At 39.0% G+C, this 20,896-nt stretch overlaps 1 protein-coding gene across 1 annotated transcript in view; it reads left to right on the top strand.

Moving 5' to 3' along the window:
* The window catches only part of ADRB2 (adrenoceptor beta 2), a 79,999-nt gene extending 59,547 nt beyond the window's left edge, over positions 1-20,452 (top strand). Inside the window, exon 2 of the mRNA XM_081942221.1 lies at positions 16,600-20,452. Within this exon, the coding sequence (XP_081798347.1) occupies positions 16,600-16,634 (35 nt within the window). The 3' untranslated portion in view covers positions 16,635-20,452. The remainder of the gene's footprint in view (positions 1-16,599) is intronic.
* The last annotated feature ends 444 nt before the right edge of the window (positions 20,453-20,896 follow it).

Here is a 20,896-nt window from a genome sequence, read left to right as displayed (position 1 = left end):
GTTGAAAATATGCTTCATACGCCCCCTATGTACATGTTAGCATCAGATAAATATATCATCTAAAAGAAATCTGGGAGTCTGATCACGAGGAAGTAACATTTCCCAGAAATATTCAAAACAACTAGTTAACTCTTAGGAATAGCACAGCTCTTTCAAATTCCATAAACAATTGCCTTACATCTGGAGAAGTATTTCCATCACATGCAGCCAAGTAGCTATAAAATTTTCTCATTCATTCTTTTTAATATACAGTACAAAATTTGGAAGTTGTTTATTATGTGATTTCCAGGCCAGCTAGTAAACTCGGTAATCAATTTTGTAATCTTTGATCTCTTGCTTGGTTTACCTTCATTCATCTTACTCTCTGTGCCATGTTAAAAAAGGGGGTAGTTTATTGCTTGGTATGAAAAATTCCACAAAACCTCATTGATGCATATCATCGTCGTCATCATCATCATCATCATCATCATCTAAAAAAAACCCAGGGAAATAAATCAATTTGTTTACTCCAAATATATTTTTCCAAAATGCCTCCAGACTGTTCTTCTCCAGGTAGATGAAAGGGAGTGTAAAGTTATTCTGCTGGGATGCAAATGCAGCATGAGGAACAACTGAAATAGGCAGATCAGTCTTTGAGAAGAGGTTGAGGAGGGAAAAAAAACCTGAACGGTATAGAAATGGGATAAATAAATGCATGAATAAATAATGATTCATTATCTTGATGGGCCTCAGAATCCACAAGAAAAGCCTCTGGCATGAACTTGTATAAAAATGGCAACCATTTGGCATTCCAATCATTAAGGTATTAGGGTGGTTTCCAGGAATGAGGGTTTGGCTCCAGATTCTTTGGTCCCTCCCTTAATTTATTATGAATCAGCTCCTACCTTTGCCAAAATTTAGTTAATTCAAAAGGGATTTAGTCTGAACGTTTGTCCTTTCTCTTTACAAGGGCATTCTCTGTTGATCAGATGAACAACAGATTACTCATAATCAAATAATTGTAAAAAAAAAAACCTCTGAGATCAAATAATATGGAAGTCTTATTTGGACAACCTAACACTAAAATCTCTTTCAGTTACAGGAACTTAAAGTGTTTCTCGCATGATTGGTAATAAACTCGTGTTTTACGTATAATAATTATGGTGCTAACATCTTTATCATTCAGAATGTAACCAGGTTCAATAAATGATATTCCCCGTATTTGTTTTGTTTTGAGCCACCCATTTCCCAGATTTAATTTTAAAATAGATGACTAATTTTTACGGTAGTGAGGATGCACATTGTTTAATATATTGTTAGTTCTGCTCCATGAGTTACAGATGGATTTAAGAATGAGCTCCAGGGGCAGAATTCATTTTGCAAAACTGTGAAAGATGATAGGATTTCTTTAAGGCTTCTGAAAACCTTTCTTAAAAATTATCCTCTTAAAATGTATGAGGTGATCTGTAGTTTCAGTGTAAATAAGATCTGGGATTCTGAGTACCATGTGCACATGTGTGCATACAAGCAGAGAGCTAGTAAACACAAGTAAATTTTTATTCCACATCAGAAATAACAGATTGGTGGCAACCTGTATCTCACTCACTATATGCAGTTCTAATATGCACAAAGTACAATCTGTGTGAAGAAGCAACAGACAGACATCTGGATCAGTTAGACTACCTGAAATGAGTCCCTGGTTTTCTCCTAATTTAGGAGAGAAAAATTAGGGGGTAGTCTCTCTCTCTCTCTCTCTCTCTCTCTCTCTCTCTCTCTCTCCCTCTCTCCCTCTCTCCCTCCCTCTCTCCCTCCCTCTCTCCCCTGTTTCTCCCAGCTGATTAACTGTTTCAGATGGTCAATGGGAAAAACTCACATCAAGAAGTTGAAGAAGTCTGGTATATTGCTTTGATAGATTGCATGAAATGCTCTCCAAACTGCATCTTTTGTAATATTTTTATTAAAAATTGCCAATTGACTTGGTCGAATGCTTTCTCCATATCTAAGAATAAAAGCACTGCCAGGACTTGGTTATACTTTCCCAAATATTCCATTATATTGATGATTTGTCTTACATTACTTTTCATTTGTCTCCCCTGTATAAAACCAGACTGATCATTGTGAATTGTTTATTGCGCAATTGGCATTAACCTGTTTACCAATATTTTAGCAAAAAATTTATAATCTGTATTAAGTAATGAAATAGGCCTGTAGTTTTTTGGCTGGGTAGGATCCTGATCTTCTTTTGGAATCAATGAAATAAAGGCTCTTTTCCAGGATGGTGGGACCCTGCCCTCCATTTGGATTTTATTAAATAGTTCCCTAAGAGGTTCCATCATTTCTAGTTGTAACTTTTTATAATTAACTGCTGTCAAGCCATCTGTGCCAGGAGCTTTGCCGATTTTTAACTGCTTAATTGCCAGGAAGATTTCCTCTGTAGTTACAAGTTGATTCAATCTTCCCCTTTGCTCATCTGTAAGTATAGGAATTTTCTCTTTCTCCAAATATCGGTCTACGTCTGACTCTTGTATTTTGTCACCAGCATACAATCTGGTGTAAGATTCTAAAAAAGTCTTTTTAATCATATCCTGTTGAAAAACTTATTTCCCTTTATATTCTACTTTCTCTATATTATGAGACAGCACAAATTATAGTTAATGGAGGCTTAACAGAATCTTTTAAAATTGAAAAAGGAACAAGACAGGGGTATCCCTTGTCTCCATTATTGTTTATTTTAACCCTGGAATTGTTATTGAACAGAATACGTGGGTCTGACGAACTACAAGGAATTAAGATTAGGCACTACAAATACAGAGTAAGAGCATTTGCAGATGACTTGGTTGTAACTTTAACCCACCCGGGGGAATCAGTTGCAGGTCCAATGAATATAATTAATCAATATGGTCAAGTATCTGGGTTCAAAGTAAATCTAGGGAAGACAAAGATGATAGCTAAAAATATGACTACAAACCAAAAAAAAAAAAAAAGAATTAGAAAGAGTAACAGGATGTGAGATAGTAAAAAAAGGTTAAATATTTAGGAATTTATATTACAACCTCAAATGGAAAATTATATAAGTACAATTATGAACCATTATGGCATAAAATACAGATAGAAATGAATAAATGGAAAAACTACAACTGTCTTTGTTGGGAAGGATAGCAGCAATTAAAATGAATGTTTTGCTCAAGTTTCTATTCTTCTTTCAAATGATACCAATACTTAAAAAAGACGCAAATTTGGAAGAATGGCAGAAAGGTATTAACAACTTTGTTTGGGCAGGAAAGAAACCGAGAATAAAACTTAAGATAATGCAAGACATACGCGAAAGAGGAGGCTTAAAAATGCCTAATTTAAAATTATACTATGAAGCAGCAGTTTTAACAACAATTAGCAATTGGATTAACCTAACAGAGGATAGAATATTGAATATTGGGGGTTATGATCTGGTATATGGCTGGCATGCTTATCTAATATATGACAAGAAGGCCGACAAGATCTTTAAAAGTCATATTTTAAGGAATGCTTTACTGCGTGTTTGGAAAAAATATTAATATAGGCTAAATGACAAGATACCTATGTGGGGGGTGGCCAGACACGCTATAGAGAACATAAGTATAGAACAAAAACAAGATGTAACTACATATGCAGAACTTCTTAGTATGGATAGAGGTGTACCACAGTTAAATCTTTGAATGCATTAAGAGACGAAAGGGTAATTCAAACCTGGTTTCAGTATGGTCAGTTACAGGCTAGATGGAAAAAAGACCAGAAATCTGGTATTATCCAAAATGAGGATAACTTGATAAAACAAATTAGGGACCAGGGTCAAATGCACATAAAAAGGTTGTATAATGTATTGATAGAAATAGACTCAGAAAGAAGAATTAGTTAAAGATTGTATGATAAAATGGGCACAAAATTTTGAAGAACCAATAATGATGGAAACATGGGAAGAGATCTGGGTAAGAAATGTAAAATTTACACAAGCTCAGAACTTGAGAGATAATTTTTACAAGATGCTGTACAGATGGCATTTAGATCCAAAAAAGTTAGCCTGTATGTATCCGAATCTACAATCTAAATGTTGGAGATGTGACTGTGTTAGTGCCACGTATTACCATATTTGGTGGACTTGTAAAAAAGTTAAAAGCATTTTGGATAAAAATATGGTGGGTTATTCAAAATATTTTGAAAAAGAGGATAAAGTTCACACACCAGTTGTTTTTGTTAGGTATAGTTGCAGATTGTACTGTTATAGAGGCTAATTTGATTTTGAACCTAACGACGGCAGCAAGATTGTTGGTGGCGCAATATTGGAAGAAGGAAGAGCTGCCCACTATCCAAGAATGGACGTTAAAAATAGTAAACTTAGCAGAGATAGCCAAAATTTCAGCGTATCTGAAGGACCATTCAGATGAGAAATACAAGCTGGACTGGAGAAGATGGATTGACTATATTCAAAACAAATACCGGACTAAAAAATTTCAGTTAGCTTATGAATGAAGGCATAAAGAATGCTACAATTTATTCAAAGCTAGTTTAATAAAGGGGGAGTTAAAGCACAAGAATAGTAACATGTTAAAATTAGTTAGCTTATGTTAGCGCATGGTTGTCTAATGTTTATACCCTGTATTTTGCTTTGGGAGGTCGGGGGGAGGGAGGGTGGGAAGGGGGAAGGGTAAGGGGGGTGATAATTGTAAAACCTATTTAAAAAAATTAATAAAAAAGAAAAAAAGAAAAAAAGAAGTTGAAGAAATCCAAGTTGGTTTTGACTTCTCAATTCAGAGGCGCTAAATTAGGATTGGTGTGAGAGGACAAAGGTTATATAATATATTCTTACTTCATTTGGAATAAGGTCAAGTTAAAAATGGTGTTTTTATTTATTTATCAAATTTAATTTGTTTTTAACTAATAACAAGCAGAGTTGCTGTCTTTTGCCACAAGCAGTTATGGGCCCCAAAGGTGCTTTTTCAAAAGGCAACTGGACTTATCTTGCTTTTCCTTGAAGACATTTCACTACTCATCCAAGAAGCTTCTTCAGTTCTGGGTTTGGTTTCACCACAATGTGTCTGAGTTGGCTTCAAGAGCACAACACTATTTGGGAAACACTATCTGGATTCACGTCTGCCTGCTGAACTGATAGCAAAAGGTTACGAGCAGGAATCAAAAAGGAAGCACTTTGCAAGGAAATTAAATGTGACAATGCTTAATATGTGGATGGGTAGTCACAGCAGCAGGAGAAGGAAATGATTTAACCTTCATTCCACAGCCACAGCAGTGACATAACAATATTTAGAGCGTAAGGATCATCAGTTAAAGTTCAGCATTTTATCCTCTTGGTATTATTGGTTCAAGGAATTGCTTTGGAAATCACCCTCACCTCCGTTGTATTGTGAGTGGGAGGAAAATAGGAAATGACCCAGCATCATGATTTAATTTGATTAAAGGTCAAAGAAAGAGCTTTTTTAAATTCCCTATAGTTTCTTAGGGAAAGTCCACTTATTCTTTAGATTGGTTCTCCCAGGCTTCCCTGACACTGCAACAAAACAATGCAGTTGCAATTTTAACAGCGAAAAGAAGAGGATTAATAAGCATACTTTGAAATCTCCATTCATATATGTGCATTAGTGCTTCAGTTATGAAAGAGCAAAAAAAGGAGCAAAAAAAGGAAAGATACAATTAAAGCTGTGAACATATACACTTTGCATGTAAGCACGTGCCCTTCCTTTCTAGCTCCAAAAATGACATAGGACTAGGGTAATAATCTGACCTTAATGCATTATCTCACCAGGCTGGGCTTTGGGTTACAGATCCGAAAGTCCATTGTTTTACCTTTAGAAATAATGTGATGCAATTCTGATCCCAGAATGTATCCAGATATAGAATGTGGATATTCTACATCTATTCCATTTTGCTCATAAACTTTCCCAAATAATACAATTGCACCATGATGCTCCGCCAATAGAGTGCAATTATTTTTTTAAAAAAATTAAGAGTACTATTATCACATCTTATTATTCATTTGTTTTTATTTGCTATCTTATTCCTGTCACCCAGCTGTGGAACCTGCCAGTCTATTTCACATGTGGATAAAACAATAGAAATCGGAGCTACCTTCACATAAGCAGCTATGTGAATTTAAAAAAATTAATTATTATAACTTGCCACTTAGCCTGCTTTGCTATATATGCTATATAAAAGCAGGCTATATATATCCATCCAGGCAGAAAACCATATATATGTATTTGTGTTACAACCCCTGGTATACCCAAATATGGGAGGAAGCTCACTACTTCCTCTGTCTGTCCTTCGGCTCATCACAGAAAACCATCCAGGCAGAAAACCATATTTTTATTTTTAATGTTGCCTTTTTATATTTGTGTTGTATTTTGTGCTGATAAATAAATAAAGTCTCCATTTATTTATCAGCACAAAATACAACACACATACACACACACACACATGTATATATATATATATATATGCTATGTATATATATATATATGCTATGTATATATATATATATATATATGATATATATATATATATATATATATATATATATATATATATATATATATATATATATATATATATATATATATATATATATATATATATATATATATATATATATATATATATATACATGTATATATATATGCACATGTATATATATATGCTGGTCTTGTTTTATTTGGGTCTTTTCCCATGTAAGATTGAGATTGTCTTGGCAACATTTCGGCGAGGTCTCACTCACCATCTTCAGGCTGGTGTTTTCTGCTTAAAGCCGAAAACACCAGGCTAAAAATGGCAAGTGAGACTCAGCATATGTGTGTGTGTGTGTGTGTGTGTGTTGTGTTTGTGCTGATAAATAAATAACAAAGGCAACATAAAAAATATGGTTTTCTGCCTGGATGGTCTCCTGGAGTGATCCGAAGGACAGAAAAGGGAAGCAGTGTGTTCCCTCCCATATTTGGGCATACCAGGGATTGTGACACAATACATACACACACACACACACAAACACAGAGACAGACAGACAGACAGACAGACATGCATGCATGCATACATACATACATACATACATACATATGTATATGTAAAATCTACGAAAACACACACACACACACACACACACACACACACATATATATATATATATATTTGTTTTCGTAGATTATATATATATATATATATATATATATATATATATATATATATATATATATATATATATATATATATATTGTGTTACAACCCCTGGTATGTCTGAATTTATCAGTACAAATACAACCCTATATATATATATATATATATATATATATATATATATATATATATATATATATATATATATATATATATATATATATATATATATATATATATATATATATATATATATATATATATATATATATATATATATATATATATATATATATATGCTGATTTTGTTGTATTCGGGTCTTTTCCCGTGTAAGGTTGAGATTGTCTTTGCAACGTTTCGGCAGGATCACACCTGCCATCTTCAAGCTGTGGGCTTAAAATGGGAACGGAGCTGCCGTCTTTCTGTAAGTCTTGGTGGGAGGGGATGGGGTGGTGGCTTTGTTTCAGTAAGTGGAATGATTGGTTGTGTGGTTGTATCATGATTGGTAGATTGGTGCTGATTGGTGCAGGTTGTGTGTGCATTGTAGTTTTGTATTTTAACGGCTTGGGTGGTGGGTGGTGTTCGTTTGTTGGCTAGGGCTGGTTTCCAGATGTTTGGTAGGCGGGAGGTATCATCACGTTTGTTCATGCTGTGGGGGTGTTTCTCTATTTCGATGGCTTCCATGATTATTCTCTTGTGGAGGTGTTCTGTTTTGGAGATTAACCTGGCTCCTTCAAAGTTGATTTCGTGTCCTGTACAGGACACGAAACTGTACAGGACCACTACTAATTTATATATATATATATATTTGTGTTACAACCCCTGGTATGCCCAAATATGGGAGGAAGTTCATGACTCCCTCTTTCTGTCCTTCGGCTCATTGCAGAAAACCATCCAGGCAGAAAACCATATTTTTATTTTTAATGTTGCCTTTTTATATTTGTGTTGTATTTGCGCTGATAAATAAATAAAGGGAGACTAGTATAGATCCATTTCAAGCTATTTAGCTCTCATCAGCTAGCCATACCCTTACTGGGATTTGAACCTGGGCTGTATTACATATTAGGCAGGAGTCTTAGCCACTAAGCCACAGGCTCTCGTCCTTATCAGATAAGCCAGGGAAATAGGTATGTATTTGTGTTACAACCCCTGGTATGGCATATACCTATATATATTTGTGTTGTATTTGTGCTGATAAATAAATAATATATATGACATGTAGAGGATCCAGAATTTCTATATATTGTAATATACTCAACAAGGCTGATGAATAGCACCCTTATTGTCCCCTTCTTTCACAGAAGTATAGGGTTTGGCATTCTTGTATAGCAAAGCAACAATCCTGAATTTATTAGAAAGGAGTTATCACTAATTGGCAACTAGACTATTCTTCCCATTAACCAACTTTAAACTTTACACAACAAATTTCTAAGGAACAGCTGTTCCACTGTTCCGTTTCTTATGTGTATATTCCTGTCGATGTTTGCTGAAGGTTTTGTGCAATATAACTTCCTTGCTACAGCCAAGACACTGTCCATAGTCAGCCATCTGTTCATGAATATTGCTTAATATAATAGAAGTGTTTCACAGAAAAACTTATATAGTTTGGACTATGGGTTGTCTGTCTTTGTAATTTTACCAGAGTTTGAAGAATTTCTATTCTTTGAGAGACAAATTCCAAGAGGATAGTCATGAGCAAACCAAACAAATAGAATAGATCAAGGTTGTTTGAACTAGAACTCCCAACATCCCGTCATTGCAAGCCCTATTAGTATCTATTGGAGATTGTAGTAGCAGTTCTACCCTGACATAAGCCCTTGTAAAATGAATGTTAACCATCAGCAAATGTCACAATTAATATTTTAATCCTTAGTCGCACATGACTCCTTTTTAGTTTGATAACAATTAATTAATGAGAAATATGTTATTTTGTTATCTGTTATTTTCTACTACCTTATATTTATTAAACATTTGAGATCAGCTTTACAATTTATTAGTGTGAGAGAGTTGGGGAAAGGAAATTCCTTCTCCAAATCCAACATGCAGATTGTTTCCTGATTTATAAAACAGCAGCAGTATTTCTCATTCCCTTGGAACTGTAAATGGTCATGTTTTCTTTGACATACTAGGATCCCCAATTGGCAGAGATCTAATGTGCTCTATAATTAGGCTGAGATAAAAGTATTTAAAAAGACATTCTTAGATTACTCCAACCTTCTTATTCCAAATGAAATTAGAATTAATGTAAATTAGTATAAATGAGGCCAGCGGTATAAAGTGAGCAGACAAAGTAGCTTTTGTGGTGAGCTTTAATAAATGCAATAAATATTATATAGCAATAACATTTGGCCTCATATACCACTCTATTGTGCTTTACAGTACTCTCTGTGTGGTTTACAGAGTCAGCATATTGCCCCCTACAATATGGGTCCTCATTTGACTGACTCGGGAGGATGGAAGGCTAGGTCAACCTTGAACTGGTCAGAATTGAACACCTGGCAGTGGGCAAAGTTTGCCTGCAATAGTCTAACTATTGCACCAACAGGGTTTTCTATATAACTGCCCATACCTTCTTTTCCCCAGAAGATATGAAACAGGTTTACATATCTTAATTACAGTAAGTACTGTAAGAGGTAGCATTCTTTCTGAAAGAATGGGCCAGGAATTTGGGGTTCTCCTAAATTCAGAGCTGATACCAAATCATATTCTTGCAAAAGGGAAGCCAGGTTTCATAGCATCTTCTCAGTGGTGTTACCCCATTCTGAGTCTCTGAATTATGGGCCATTGGCAAGGCTTGCAGTGTGATCCAAGAGGGCAGAATTTTCTTTTAAGAACAGTACTGTAGGCTTACTGTAGCCTGGGTGCAATCCAGGAGTCTCAATGATTTTCATAGAAGAGAGTTTGGCACCTCTGACTTGCAGCTTAATGTGAAGCCTCATTTTTCCCTCTCATATCATGAAAGAGGAATATTTTTCTTAAGTATTTTTACATTTAAGTTAATCTTATCCTTAGATATTCTTTCTGATCATTTAATTACACCCACATTTTCTGCTCAATATGTTGAATGGAATCCTTTCATTGTTCTGGTTTAATAGGCATATTAGTTCACTGAGGTGGGTAAGCAGTAATTGTTCTTCCTATTTCCTAGTATATAGCTTTGTCCATACCAAGAGGCCAGGTTTTAAAAAATGCATGTGATATAGATATAAATATTGTAGTTTAAATGCTAAGGCTTGACAGTGATTTATTTTAGGCATCTTTTTTCTCCATAGTGAGCAGAGGATTATCCAGGATGGGTGGATCTTGTCCTCTCTTGATTGGACTGAGTCAGATAAGCTCTTTTAGCCACGCCTTGGTCACCAGGCTCCACCCAGTTATCAACTCAGTCCATCAACAGACGGCTGTGTTCATCCTGAGATCCTGAAGAAACTTAAAGGAAAAATTATAAATTGCTGCAAAAGCGATCGAAATTGCCTCCACACAGCCTGAACAATCACTAGAGGCTGAGGAAACCCCCAGCGGGGGTAGAAAGCCAGCGCAGCAACCGCTAAGGTGGCACGCAGCCCAGGTCACAGAGCGAGAATCAGGGCACTATGTGAGGACTCTCACCAAAGACAGGCAAGTGAGCTCCACAGAGGCCTCTGCAGCAAGGGCGATGCCCAAGGAGGCTCTAAGGGCACCGGAGCACTCCACCGCTCTCCCCAGGGGTTGAGTGACGAACCATAATGTTTTAAAACGCTCTGGAGCGCCCGCACTGACAATGATCACCAGAGAAAGAGCTGTGGGAGGCAGGGGGAGGCGAGAGAGAGCCTCCAGCGGCAGCAGAAGCCTGCAAAGGCACAAATCACTTCCATGTGCTCCCAGGAAGAGGAGCTTTTTGAATTTGGAGCCGGGAGCCATTTTGAAACCACGTGGTCCAAGATGGCAGCCCCCAGCAGCTCAGAGGAGGCTGGCAGGAGCCAAGCACTCAGACCTGCAGCCAGCAACCCCACCGGAGGCACTGAGAAGCCCTTAAAATGGTTTGAAACCATCTCGGAGGCATCATCCAATGGCGGGGGAGGCAAGGCAAAGGCCAAAAGGAAGCATATCTCCACTGAGGGGGCTAAATAGGCAGGCTGTGGATCCAAACCCCCCAAGCCTATCTCCAAGTTTGAAAGGCAGAGGCACCAAGCCTTGGAGCGCATCTGCCATAAGGCCAGAAACAGGAAGACCCCCCCTGGCCTGGAACCTGAGGGAAGATTACCAGGTTTCTCTTCACCTGGCAGGGCTGCAGAAGGGGACCCCTCCCTCCAGGTGAGGATTCCCTTCGACACCTCAGGCTTTGTCATCCTGTGTTCCGACAACCTTGCTATCACAATTTATGCAAGCCATGTTCAATTCTTTTCTGAGTGCCTGACTAGCCGGAGAAGCCCAGACAAGGCAACGAGGCTCAGATCGCTGCTGAGGCTTTCCCTTTAAAGAAGATCTTCCCTTTAAGGAAAAATGTTCCCTTTAAGGAAGAGAAAGGAAAGCAGCTGGAGGAGGGGACGGCAAGGCTCTCAGCGAGCTGCTGTTAACAGCAGGAGGCCAAAGGAGAGAGTGCAGCAGCTCTTAGTAGCACAAGCCGCTTTTTCAAAGCCCTGACCGGCAGGGCTGTTGTATTTACCACGCAGCACCATTTGAAAAGAAGGGGGAGGAGAGTCCCCATGTGGCCCAAGATGGTGGCCTCCTGCAGCTCAGAGGACACAGGCAAGAATCAAGTCCTCACTTCTAAAGGTGGCAGCCCCACTGGAGGGGCAGAAGAGCCTCCAATCAGGTTAGAGATTACCCCTGAAGGTCCATCCAAGGATGGAGGTGGCAAGGCAAAGAACAAAATGAAGCACACCTCCTCCAGGGCAGCTAAAGAGGCAAGATCCAGCTCCAAGCCTCCCAAACCTGCCTCTAAATATGAAATGCAGAGGCATAAAGCCCTAGGGCGCATCTGCCATAACGCCATCAGCAAGAAGGCTTCCCCTGGTCTGGAGCCTGATGCAATCACAGAGGAGGATCCCTCCCAGCAAGTGAGGATTCCCATTGATATCTCAGGGATCTGGAGTTCTATCCAGGAATGGCAGTCACCCTCACTACGGGGCATTCTCCTCAAGCCTCCCTTCTACCTCTGCAGGCATGGGGGTGGGGCAACCACCCGAGGCAGAACAGTGTAAAGATGAGGTTATTTTGAGCTCCCCTCGAGTAAAAGGGACATTGAAGTTGAATCCCAAACTCTGTTTGCAGTCAGCTGAAATCAGATGCCGGGATTTCCCCCACCCCCTCTTGGAGCAAAGAGGAACATCCAGTTTCAGTGAGAAAGGCTGTTTATCTCTCCTGAGATGAAGGACTCTGTTGTGATTAAGAAAATGTGTTAAAAAGGGGCCAAGAGTTGCATGAGAAATGAAGCGTCTACCACCTAGCTGATTCAATCTGCTTTGAAAAGCCTGTTTTTGTTCTTCTCTGATACACTGAGAAAGCAGATCCTGCAAAGAAAAGCATGTTTCCTCTCTCTCCTTGTTTGAAAGCAAGATCGACCTTGTTTCCATCTAATAGAGCTCCAGGGGAAGGGCTCCATGATAAAGCAACCCCACCCAACCTATGTAATCTGATCTCCTGTTGTTAAGGCCAAACACATGTGGCCTAACAAAGAAAGAGAAACCTGATGCGGATTGCAAGCCTTACTTCTTAAGTGGTTGTAAAAGCCTTCCACTTTTGTAAAAGTGGAAAGATCTTCATGGAAACGAAACTTGAATGAAAAAGAGGTCAGCTAGCCCAGACCTCCCAAATCATTTGAACTTTAATGATAAGTTTTCCTGACAACGAGGGGCAATAAAGACACCCCAACCATACCAACATCAGCTTACCTTGTGTGTGCAAAGCCTTTGGGCAGCCAAAGGGCCAAAAGATAGGTGTAGTTCAGCTGAAGAGATTGTTATGCTCTTGTGGATTGGTTATTATTTGGGAAGGGCTCAACCCCTATAGAAGATACCCAGCTAGCCAGGTCCAAGACGGGTTCCGAGTTCGGGTAAAGACCCTTAGGAATTCCAAAAACTGGAGAGTCAGCTTGACAACCTAACTAGCAGAATAGCCTTGGCAACTAGAGCAACTAAAGCAACTAGTGGCATAGGAGTTAGAGTGCAGTACTGCAGGCTACTTCAGCTGACTGCTAGCTGCAGTTTTGATTAGGAGACAGGTCTCGGCCATTTCATCAGTACTCCTGTGCGGTAGATCTCAGACACTGACTCACCATCCAATGGTCAGGCAGTTCCTCAAGGGGGCCTCCAATCTTAAACTGCCCACCGTGCACAGGTACCCTTCCTGGGACTTACACAAGGTGTTGGATGCTCTGACAGGCCCTTCGTTTGATCCATTACGTACTGTCTCTCTGAAGTTGCTGACACTTAAGGTGGCCTTTTTGGTGGCCATCACCTCCACCAGGAGGATATCCAAACTGTAGGCTCTGTCTACCAGGGAAGATCTCTGTGTGTTCCACCTGGACAGGGTAGTGCTAAGGTTAGACCCCCCTCCTTCATATCCAAGGTGTGCTCTTGCTTCCATCACTCGCAGGAGCTGATATTGCCCAATTTCTGCCCAGACCCTTCTCACTCATTAGAGAGGAAGTGGCACACCTTGGACATGAGGAAGGCTCTGAGGATTTACCTCAGAAGAACCAGGCCAAACAGGAAGTCGGAAGGCCCATTTGTTTCCTTCCAGCCTGGGTCCCTGGGGAACAAGGTGATTTCCACCACGATAGGCAGGTGGTTAAAAACCTGTATTGCTTCTGCCTATCAGGCACAGGGTCTGCAAACACCGAGCTCTATCACAGCGCATTCTACACAAAGCGCAGCCACTTCCATGGCCAGGCCTCACTATCTGAGATCTGTAGGGTAGCCATGGAGTCTTCCCCCTCACCATTCATGAGTAATTACAAGTTGGACTCCTTTGTTTCTGTGGAAGCCTCGTTCAGACATAGGGTGTTGCAGGCTGTTCACAAGGCGGGGGAGAGGTCTCACCAGGCATAAGTTTGGGCATATACTCAAATGTGTAACCCTCTCTAGGGACGTGTAGCCTTTGGTACGTCCCATCCTGGATACTCCTCTCCTAACTATGGAGAAGGAGTGTTGGTACTTACCTGATACTCCTCTTCTCATAGTGGGGGAGGAGTATCCAGCCCCTCCCTGATATAGGTATGTTGCAAAATTGTTATGTTGTTTGTTGAATTGTTCTGTTGAAGTAATAAATAAAGGTTTTAAACTAAAATAAAGTCTAGAGTGGATGACACAGCGAGTCGGATAGAGTTCTTCGCCGATAACTGGGTGGAGCCTGGTGACCAGGGCGTGGCTAAAAGAGCTTATCTGACTCAGTCCAATCAAGAGAGGACAAGGTCAACCCATCCTGGATACTCCTCCCCCACTATGAGAAGAGGCGTATCAGGTAAGTACCAACACCCTTTTTCACTAGCTTTCTTCAGTCATTAACTTTCCTTATGATTTGCTTTTGTATGAATTGTTCTTATTTTATTTTTCCTCTGTCTTTTTAAAACCCTTTTTATCTTATCCATTTACAAATATTAAAAATCACTCTGAAGTACTTAAAATAAAAAACACTGTATAAATACTTTTAATAATTAATGAAAACACTCCACATGTTTATTCTTTTCCTCCAATCTGATAATTTTTAGAGGTAGGAGGCATATATAAACAATATTTTTGGAAGCTGTATCCCATCCAGAGGTTGTGCATCTCCAGCTCAAATAGTGAATAAAATGCAAAAGTGATGTGGTAATAGAAAAAAAAATATCACCAGCTTTGCTTTAAAGCCAAAAGAATGTGATGCCTGGGCAAATGTTTTTGTATATTTTGATAGCTTTCATCGCTTAAGTGCAGGCAGTCCCAATTGTGTTTTCATTCTTATTTCAAAAATATGAATTCCTTCATGTGTTTTTTTCCTTCTTTGCTTTTGCATTCTAGATCAACATTTTCAGTGTTCTCTCTTGCACAATTCCAAGTTTATAGAGGAGAGGTCAACGGCGTGTGTCACCTCTGACTTAGATCCCATCAGTATAGTGGAAAAAGCGACAGTGTTTTGCTCCAATATGTATTGCTTTTGACTTCTTTCCATGGAGCTGGGTTTATTATTTGTTACATTTAATGCATCTTTTATTTTCTCAGCCGTTAGCCCAGTGCATTTCAAGTTCTTTGCAATTTTGCTTTAAAACATTTTAAAACCTTCTTGATAATTTTGGGGGGTCGTTGAATATGATTATGAGCTGAACAAGGGCCGTGACTTTAATTAGAAAGAAATATGATATTAGGGTAACAAAAGAACAAATGATAAATAGTGTAAGGACTACAGTTGGTGAGGCAGGAATCAATGCTGCTCAGTGAAACAGAAGCTTTGTGTATTTATAGAACAGGTAGATTACAATCTTCAAGCTGGAAAAAAAGAGTGTCAAAGGTTATTGGTCTGAAAGGGCAGATGTAAGATTTAAAATTTAGGTTTGACAGACTGATATATTGTGTGATTTTATTTCCCACATCAGGCAGATCTTCTCCCTATAAGTGACTTCTTTCTTCACTGCAATAATGGGCCTAAACTAGCAGCACTGAAGCATTGAGGTTTCTGCTGTTGGTTAGGTGTGAATGCAGAGGCATGTTTTAACCCAATTCCATAATGTTTGGCAGCATACAATATTAAAAGCAGTTTGAGATACGATAACAGTGAAGAACGATAAACTATTTTAAGAAAGATCTTTAAAAGCCAAGTTTTGTGTGACAGTTAAGGTGTTGAGTAAAAGAAGAAAAACCAAGAGAAGAAAAACCCAGATTCTGTCTATCCTCAATGGCAGAAGCTCATTAAGGGACTTTGAGTCAATCACTCTCTATCTACTCAACCTAATATTGGAGGATTTTGGGGTGGAGGGGGAGGGAAATGGGATGGTCAGGAAGGGCATCTGGCCAGTAAACACTCAGCTCAGTAGTGGGTTCTGGATCCCGTTCCAACCAGTACAGTTGGAACGGGCTCGGCGGCATCCACATGGACGCGTGCAATGCGCGCATGCATCTTAGCGCCTCTACGATGCTCCAGTTGCTCAGCGGAGCATCGCGCAGGTGCTGTATGTGCCGTGTGTGTGCACGGAAGCACCAAAGATTTAAAAGACCAGTAAGGAGCTAGGGCGGGCGGATGGGCCCTCCGGAGCACCGTACCAGAACGGTATGTGGTGCTCCGGGCAGGCTGACTCAGTTGCATTCAGTTGCCCAGACTCCACCCCTCAAGAGATTATGGGGTCATTAAAAGATGATGTTAATGATGATGATGAGGGAAATGGGAGGGTGGAGTGCTATAAAGAAAGGTATGATATAAATCTAATAAATAATTAACAATTGTGATATAACTTTTCCAGAGTTAATACAGTATATCACCATCAGCTAACTAACATTAGTTCCTTCTATCCACAGAAATTCCTGGGTGCCCTGGAATGGTTGAAAGTTGAATGGACAAAGAACTCCTCACCCTTTGCAACTTGCAGAAGCTTGTGAAGAGACAAGTTCAAGTTCAGCCATATTTCTGTAAGGATGGGAGAGCTACACATTCCTTCAAAGAAGGACAAAGGAATGGGCAGATGGAGTCAGCTCCAGATTGTGAAACGTGAGGAATCTGCAGGGAATGAATCATTCTGGGACCCAACTGGGAGAAACCAAATTCATCGTGTGAAAGTACTGCTTGAGATTGGATTGGGGAAACCTTCATAGTGCAATCATGAAAACATTTTCATGGAGCTGAGTCATATGAGTTTTCAGAAGCCGGGGAAGAGTTAAAACTATCTTTCACAACCCCACAGGAAATCTCAAGGAACTGAAAGCTTGGGAAGATCCTTTCCCATATTATTCTTAGTCTACTAATAAAAAGGACACACAACAGCAGGCTTTTTAGCTGGTGGATTGTTAGGATTGGAACCAGGTCTTAGTGCAGCCCATGATAATCACAAGTTTAGGAAAACAAAAAATAGCCCTGGAACTCATAAAAAGGGAAGCACTATCAAAATGGGTTTACAATGCATTTTCAAGCTAGTTTCTATTCCTGCAAATCTTTAGAGAGCCATGTTCTACCGCATAGTTTCAAAAACATTACTCAACTTTGATTAACTTTTTAACTAACTTTCACTCAGCATTTACAGAATCACTTTCCCATCAGTTTTCAGTGTCAAAGACATCTGTCCACTTTGCTTTAAAGAATAACTGAAAAAGGACATGGTTGGAAGACACTCTTCTCTCTTTCTATATATATAAATGTTATCTCTTTCTCATATCTTTCTCTCTACTGTTAAAAAAACCAAACAATGTCTCTCTCTCTCTCTCTTCCTCCCCGTCTCTCCTATCTCTTCTCCTCTCCCCCTGCTCTTTTTCTCCCCTCCCCTTCCTGATGGGAAGGGACTGAATTATTCTTTTGGATATTGAGAGATCTAGATTTTTCTGCTTGACTTGTGCCAGCTCATGAATTTCCAAATCGCTTTAAAAAGGGGAACAGACTTAATATAAAGTGGAGTAAAACAGTGGAGCCCCAGAGAAAGTAGTGAGAAGTACAAATTGATTAGTGGAAAGACCTCAAAGCAAAAGAGAACCTTCAAAACTCTGATTTTCTAACAAGCCTTCATTACCTATACATTGCGAATTTTGAGATGTAAAACATTTGAGCCTTGAAAGTGATACTCAGCTTTAAAAATGCAGAAGAAAAGGTTCTTACTCTTGATTATTTGACATTTGTCCTATGAGATGACAATAAGGAACTCACTGTCAGTCCTTTCCCTGCCAGCCAGCTCAACGTTGTGCAGTTGATCAGTAAAATAGGCAGCAAGGACTTCCTATTTCTCCCCAACTGCCCTTTTTGCAACTGAGAGCCATGTGCCTCTCATTGGCCATGAGTGGCTTATCTGTGACTTTTAAAAAATGCCTGATGCTCTTCTATGAATGAGTCAAGTTTATGGACGCAGTTTCCGATCTCTTCTACATGGATTTCATGTTCAGTGTTGTGCAGAATTCTTCACCTCTTCTGATTTAAGAGAAGGAATTCCTGTCCTGTAAACTCCGAGAAAGCTATCCGTCTGCACAGAAGCTTTGGTTGACCAGTGATTGTATTGTAGTTTGCACTCAAGGATAGTATGCACATGTGAACCTATATGTATGATCTGCTTTAGATCCTGCACCTTTAAGTATCAAGAGGGAATGGAAAAAAATGGACTCTGCCTGGCTTTCTTTCTATCTTTTTTGCTGTGAAGTTGAGATGCAATGGGCTTCCATCAGTGCTGCTCTCCAGTTGTGAAATGTATTTATTTATTTATTAGCTGATTGTATTGTAAGAGCAACTTGCAAAGTTTGTCTGCCTTCTTAGGGTTCCTCTCTAAGGAGAGACAATGATGAAACCCATAGGAAGACATTGGCTCAACCAAAATAAAAAGGAATCTATTGCATGGTGATGTCCAGAATCTACTGAGATCTATCCAGGTCTACCAGCTACTGTTTTCTTTTTGTTCTACAGATCTAGAAACACATTCAGGGGAGAACTTAATGAAAGATACTGATAACTAATATCCTGTTGGTTCTTTTTCCCCTTATTGCTCCATTAGTGATGCCAGGTAGTGATGGCATCTTCACTTGACTATTAACTTTTTAGCCAATTAATCCACAAACTGGACTATATTCCTGTATGTGGAGTTTATAATACATGTGATTATGCTGATCAGGAGGTGACATAATAATCCTCCCTCCACCCCCACCCCTGTGACATTTTTCCAACTTTAAGCATGCAATTTGGCAAGAGACCGGAAGGCAACAAATTTTCCCACTCTCTCCCAGTAATTTTCTTGTAGATCCCGAGAAATCAGCAACATGTAATTTAGTTTTGGGACACAGTGAAAGCCCAAATCACCTTCTTAACCCATGCCTGCTGCAGATGGAGGGAAGTGAGAGTTTTCTAAGAATTTAGTTGCAAATAAGAAGCAGCTTGTTGTGGTTTAGAGCATTTCATTCAAGGACAGGGTGCACAAGAAATGGTCAAGCTTTTTCCTGATGCTGAAGTTTTGATACATGCTTGACTTATAAATAGCTGTGGCTTTTTAAAAATAAGAAAAAACCACTAAGTTTTCCTATTTAATGGAACTCTTGCATCATATTTAAATTGATTTTGGATATTTCTCTTGCAGAGAAAAGGTTGACTAAACACATCTTCTTAGAAATACTTGAATGTTTGCTTGTGGTGTGAACTAAGAAACAACAACAGGTTAAATGAAGAGCAACTCTGACCAAATATATTATTAAAGAATCTTAATAATTACGCAACATGTATCATGGCTATTACAGGCTACAATAAGAAACTAAACTAAAGAGGTTTTCTTTTATTATTTCATCACCAGATCTGCAAAAACATATCACACATACCAATAAACATTTTAGACATTTAGACAATAGATTAGTGAACTTTAGAAATTAAGTCTTGATTTCACCTTCTAGTAATAGTGGTTGATGTGTTGATTAGACAGCATTTCTTGGAATCTTAAGTTTAAGATGAATCTATGTCCTTGAAAATCAGGATCGCTAATTACATTGTTGTTCCTGTCCTTTCAAACCATCTGTTTTTAAGATATTCATGCTTTGCATGGGCTGAGTAAAGTTTTTATTTTTATCTAGAAAATTTAAATCCCCAGATATTTTATACAATATTGTCACATTGTCAACAGGCTAAGGACCTCTTAAAGGTCACAGGCATCTCTTTGGAATTCTGGAAAGATTTTGTGTTTGGTGCTCTTGGTGCATAATCTACATCAAAGTGTAGGATAAGGCATTATCGGTAGTTTTGGAACAGGTTTTGAGTGAATATTTATTGCTTTAGAAGGGACTTTGTTTATGGGATGGGACTACGTTCCAACAGCACTTACCTACATTAATCTCAAACAGTAATGGAAGGGACAAAAAACAACAACAAAGTATTTTTGTCTTTTCAAAATCACAGTCCTCTCATAAAATTTCCAGAACCATCAAGTCACAGTTCATGCTTCACAAGTGAGAAGCCATATATCTCCAATGCTGGTGGTTATATCTGCAAGTGTAACCATTGTTTAGCTTCTTTTCCTTTAAAACTATAAAAGTAGGTCCTTTTTTTTTAAATTAGTAGCAATTGCTGATGTTCTCTGAAGAACATTACAGCTCTGCTACTTCTCATGAATCCCAATGTACTTTGACAATAACTATTATTAGCTATGCATTAGTCTCCTATTAACAATGCACATGAAAATGTAATACATGATTATCACTGAAATGGTAACTTTTTTCTGAAACACACACAAAATATATAAAGATGTCACAACCAGTGGTGGGTTTCCAAATTTTTTAGAACCTCTTCTGTAGGTGTGGTCTGCTTTGTGGGAGTGGCTTGCCAGCCATGTGACTTGGTGGGAGTGGCTTGCCAGCCATGTGACTGGGTGGGCATGGCCAACTTGTAAAATGTGGTGAAACTCACTTAACAATGCTCTTGCTTAGCAACCAAAATGTTGGCTCAGAAACTCTGGCATTTGAAGTGTGCAAGTCCTAAAGCTGTCAAGTTACAAGACCCTTGCACCCCTAACTCTTTAGAAAAAAACCCCCAAGGGTGTTCAAACTTGACAGCTTTAAGACTTGTAGACTTCAACTCCCAGAATTCCTCCTCTCACTTGATGATGTGCAGACAGGCGGGGGGAGGGAGCTGGAACTGGTTCTAAACGGC

This window comes from Natrix helvetica (genome assembly GCF_964273705.1).
Source record: "Natrix helvetica genome assembly, chromosome: 1".
Lineage (NCBI taxonomy): Eukaryota > Metazoa > Chordata > Lepidosauria > Squamata > Natricidae > Natrix > Natrix helvetica.
The sequence above is the reverse complement of the archived record's forward strand: the minus strand, read 5'-3'. Positions and strand labels throughout refer to the sequence as shown.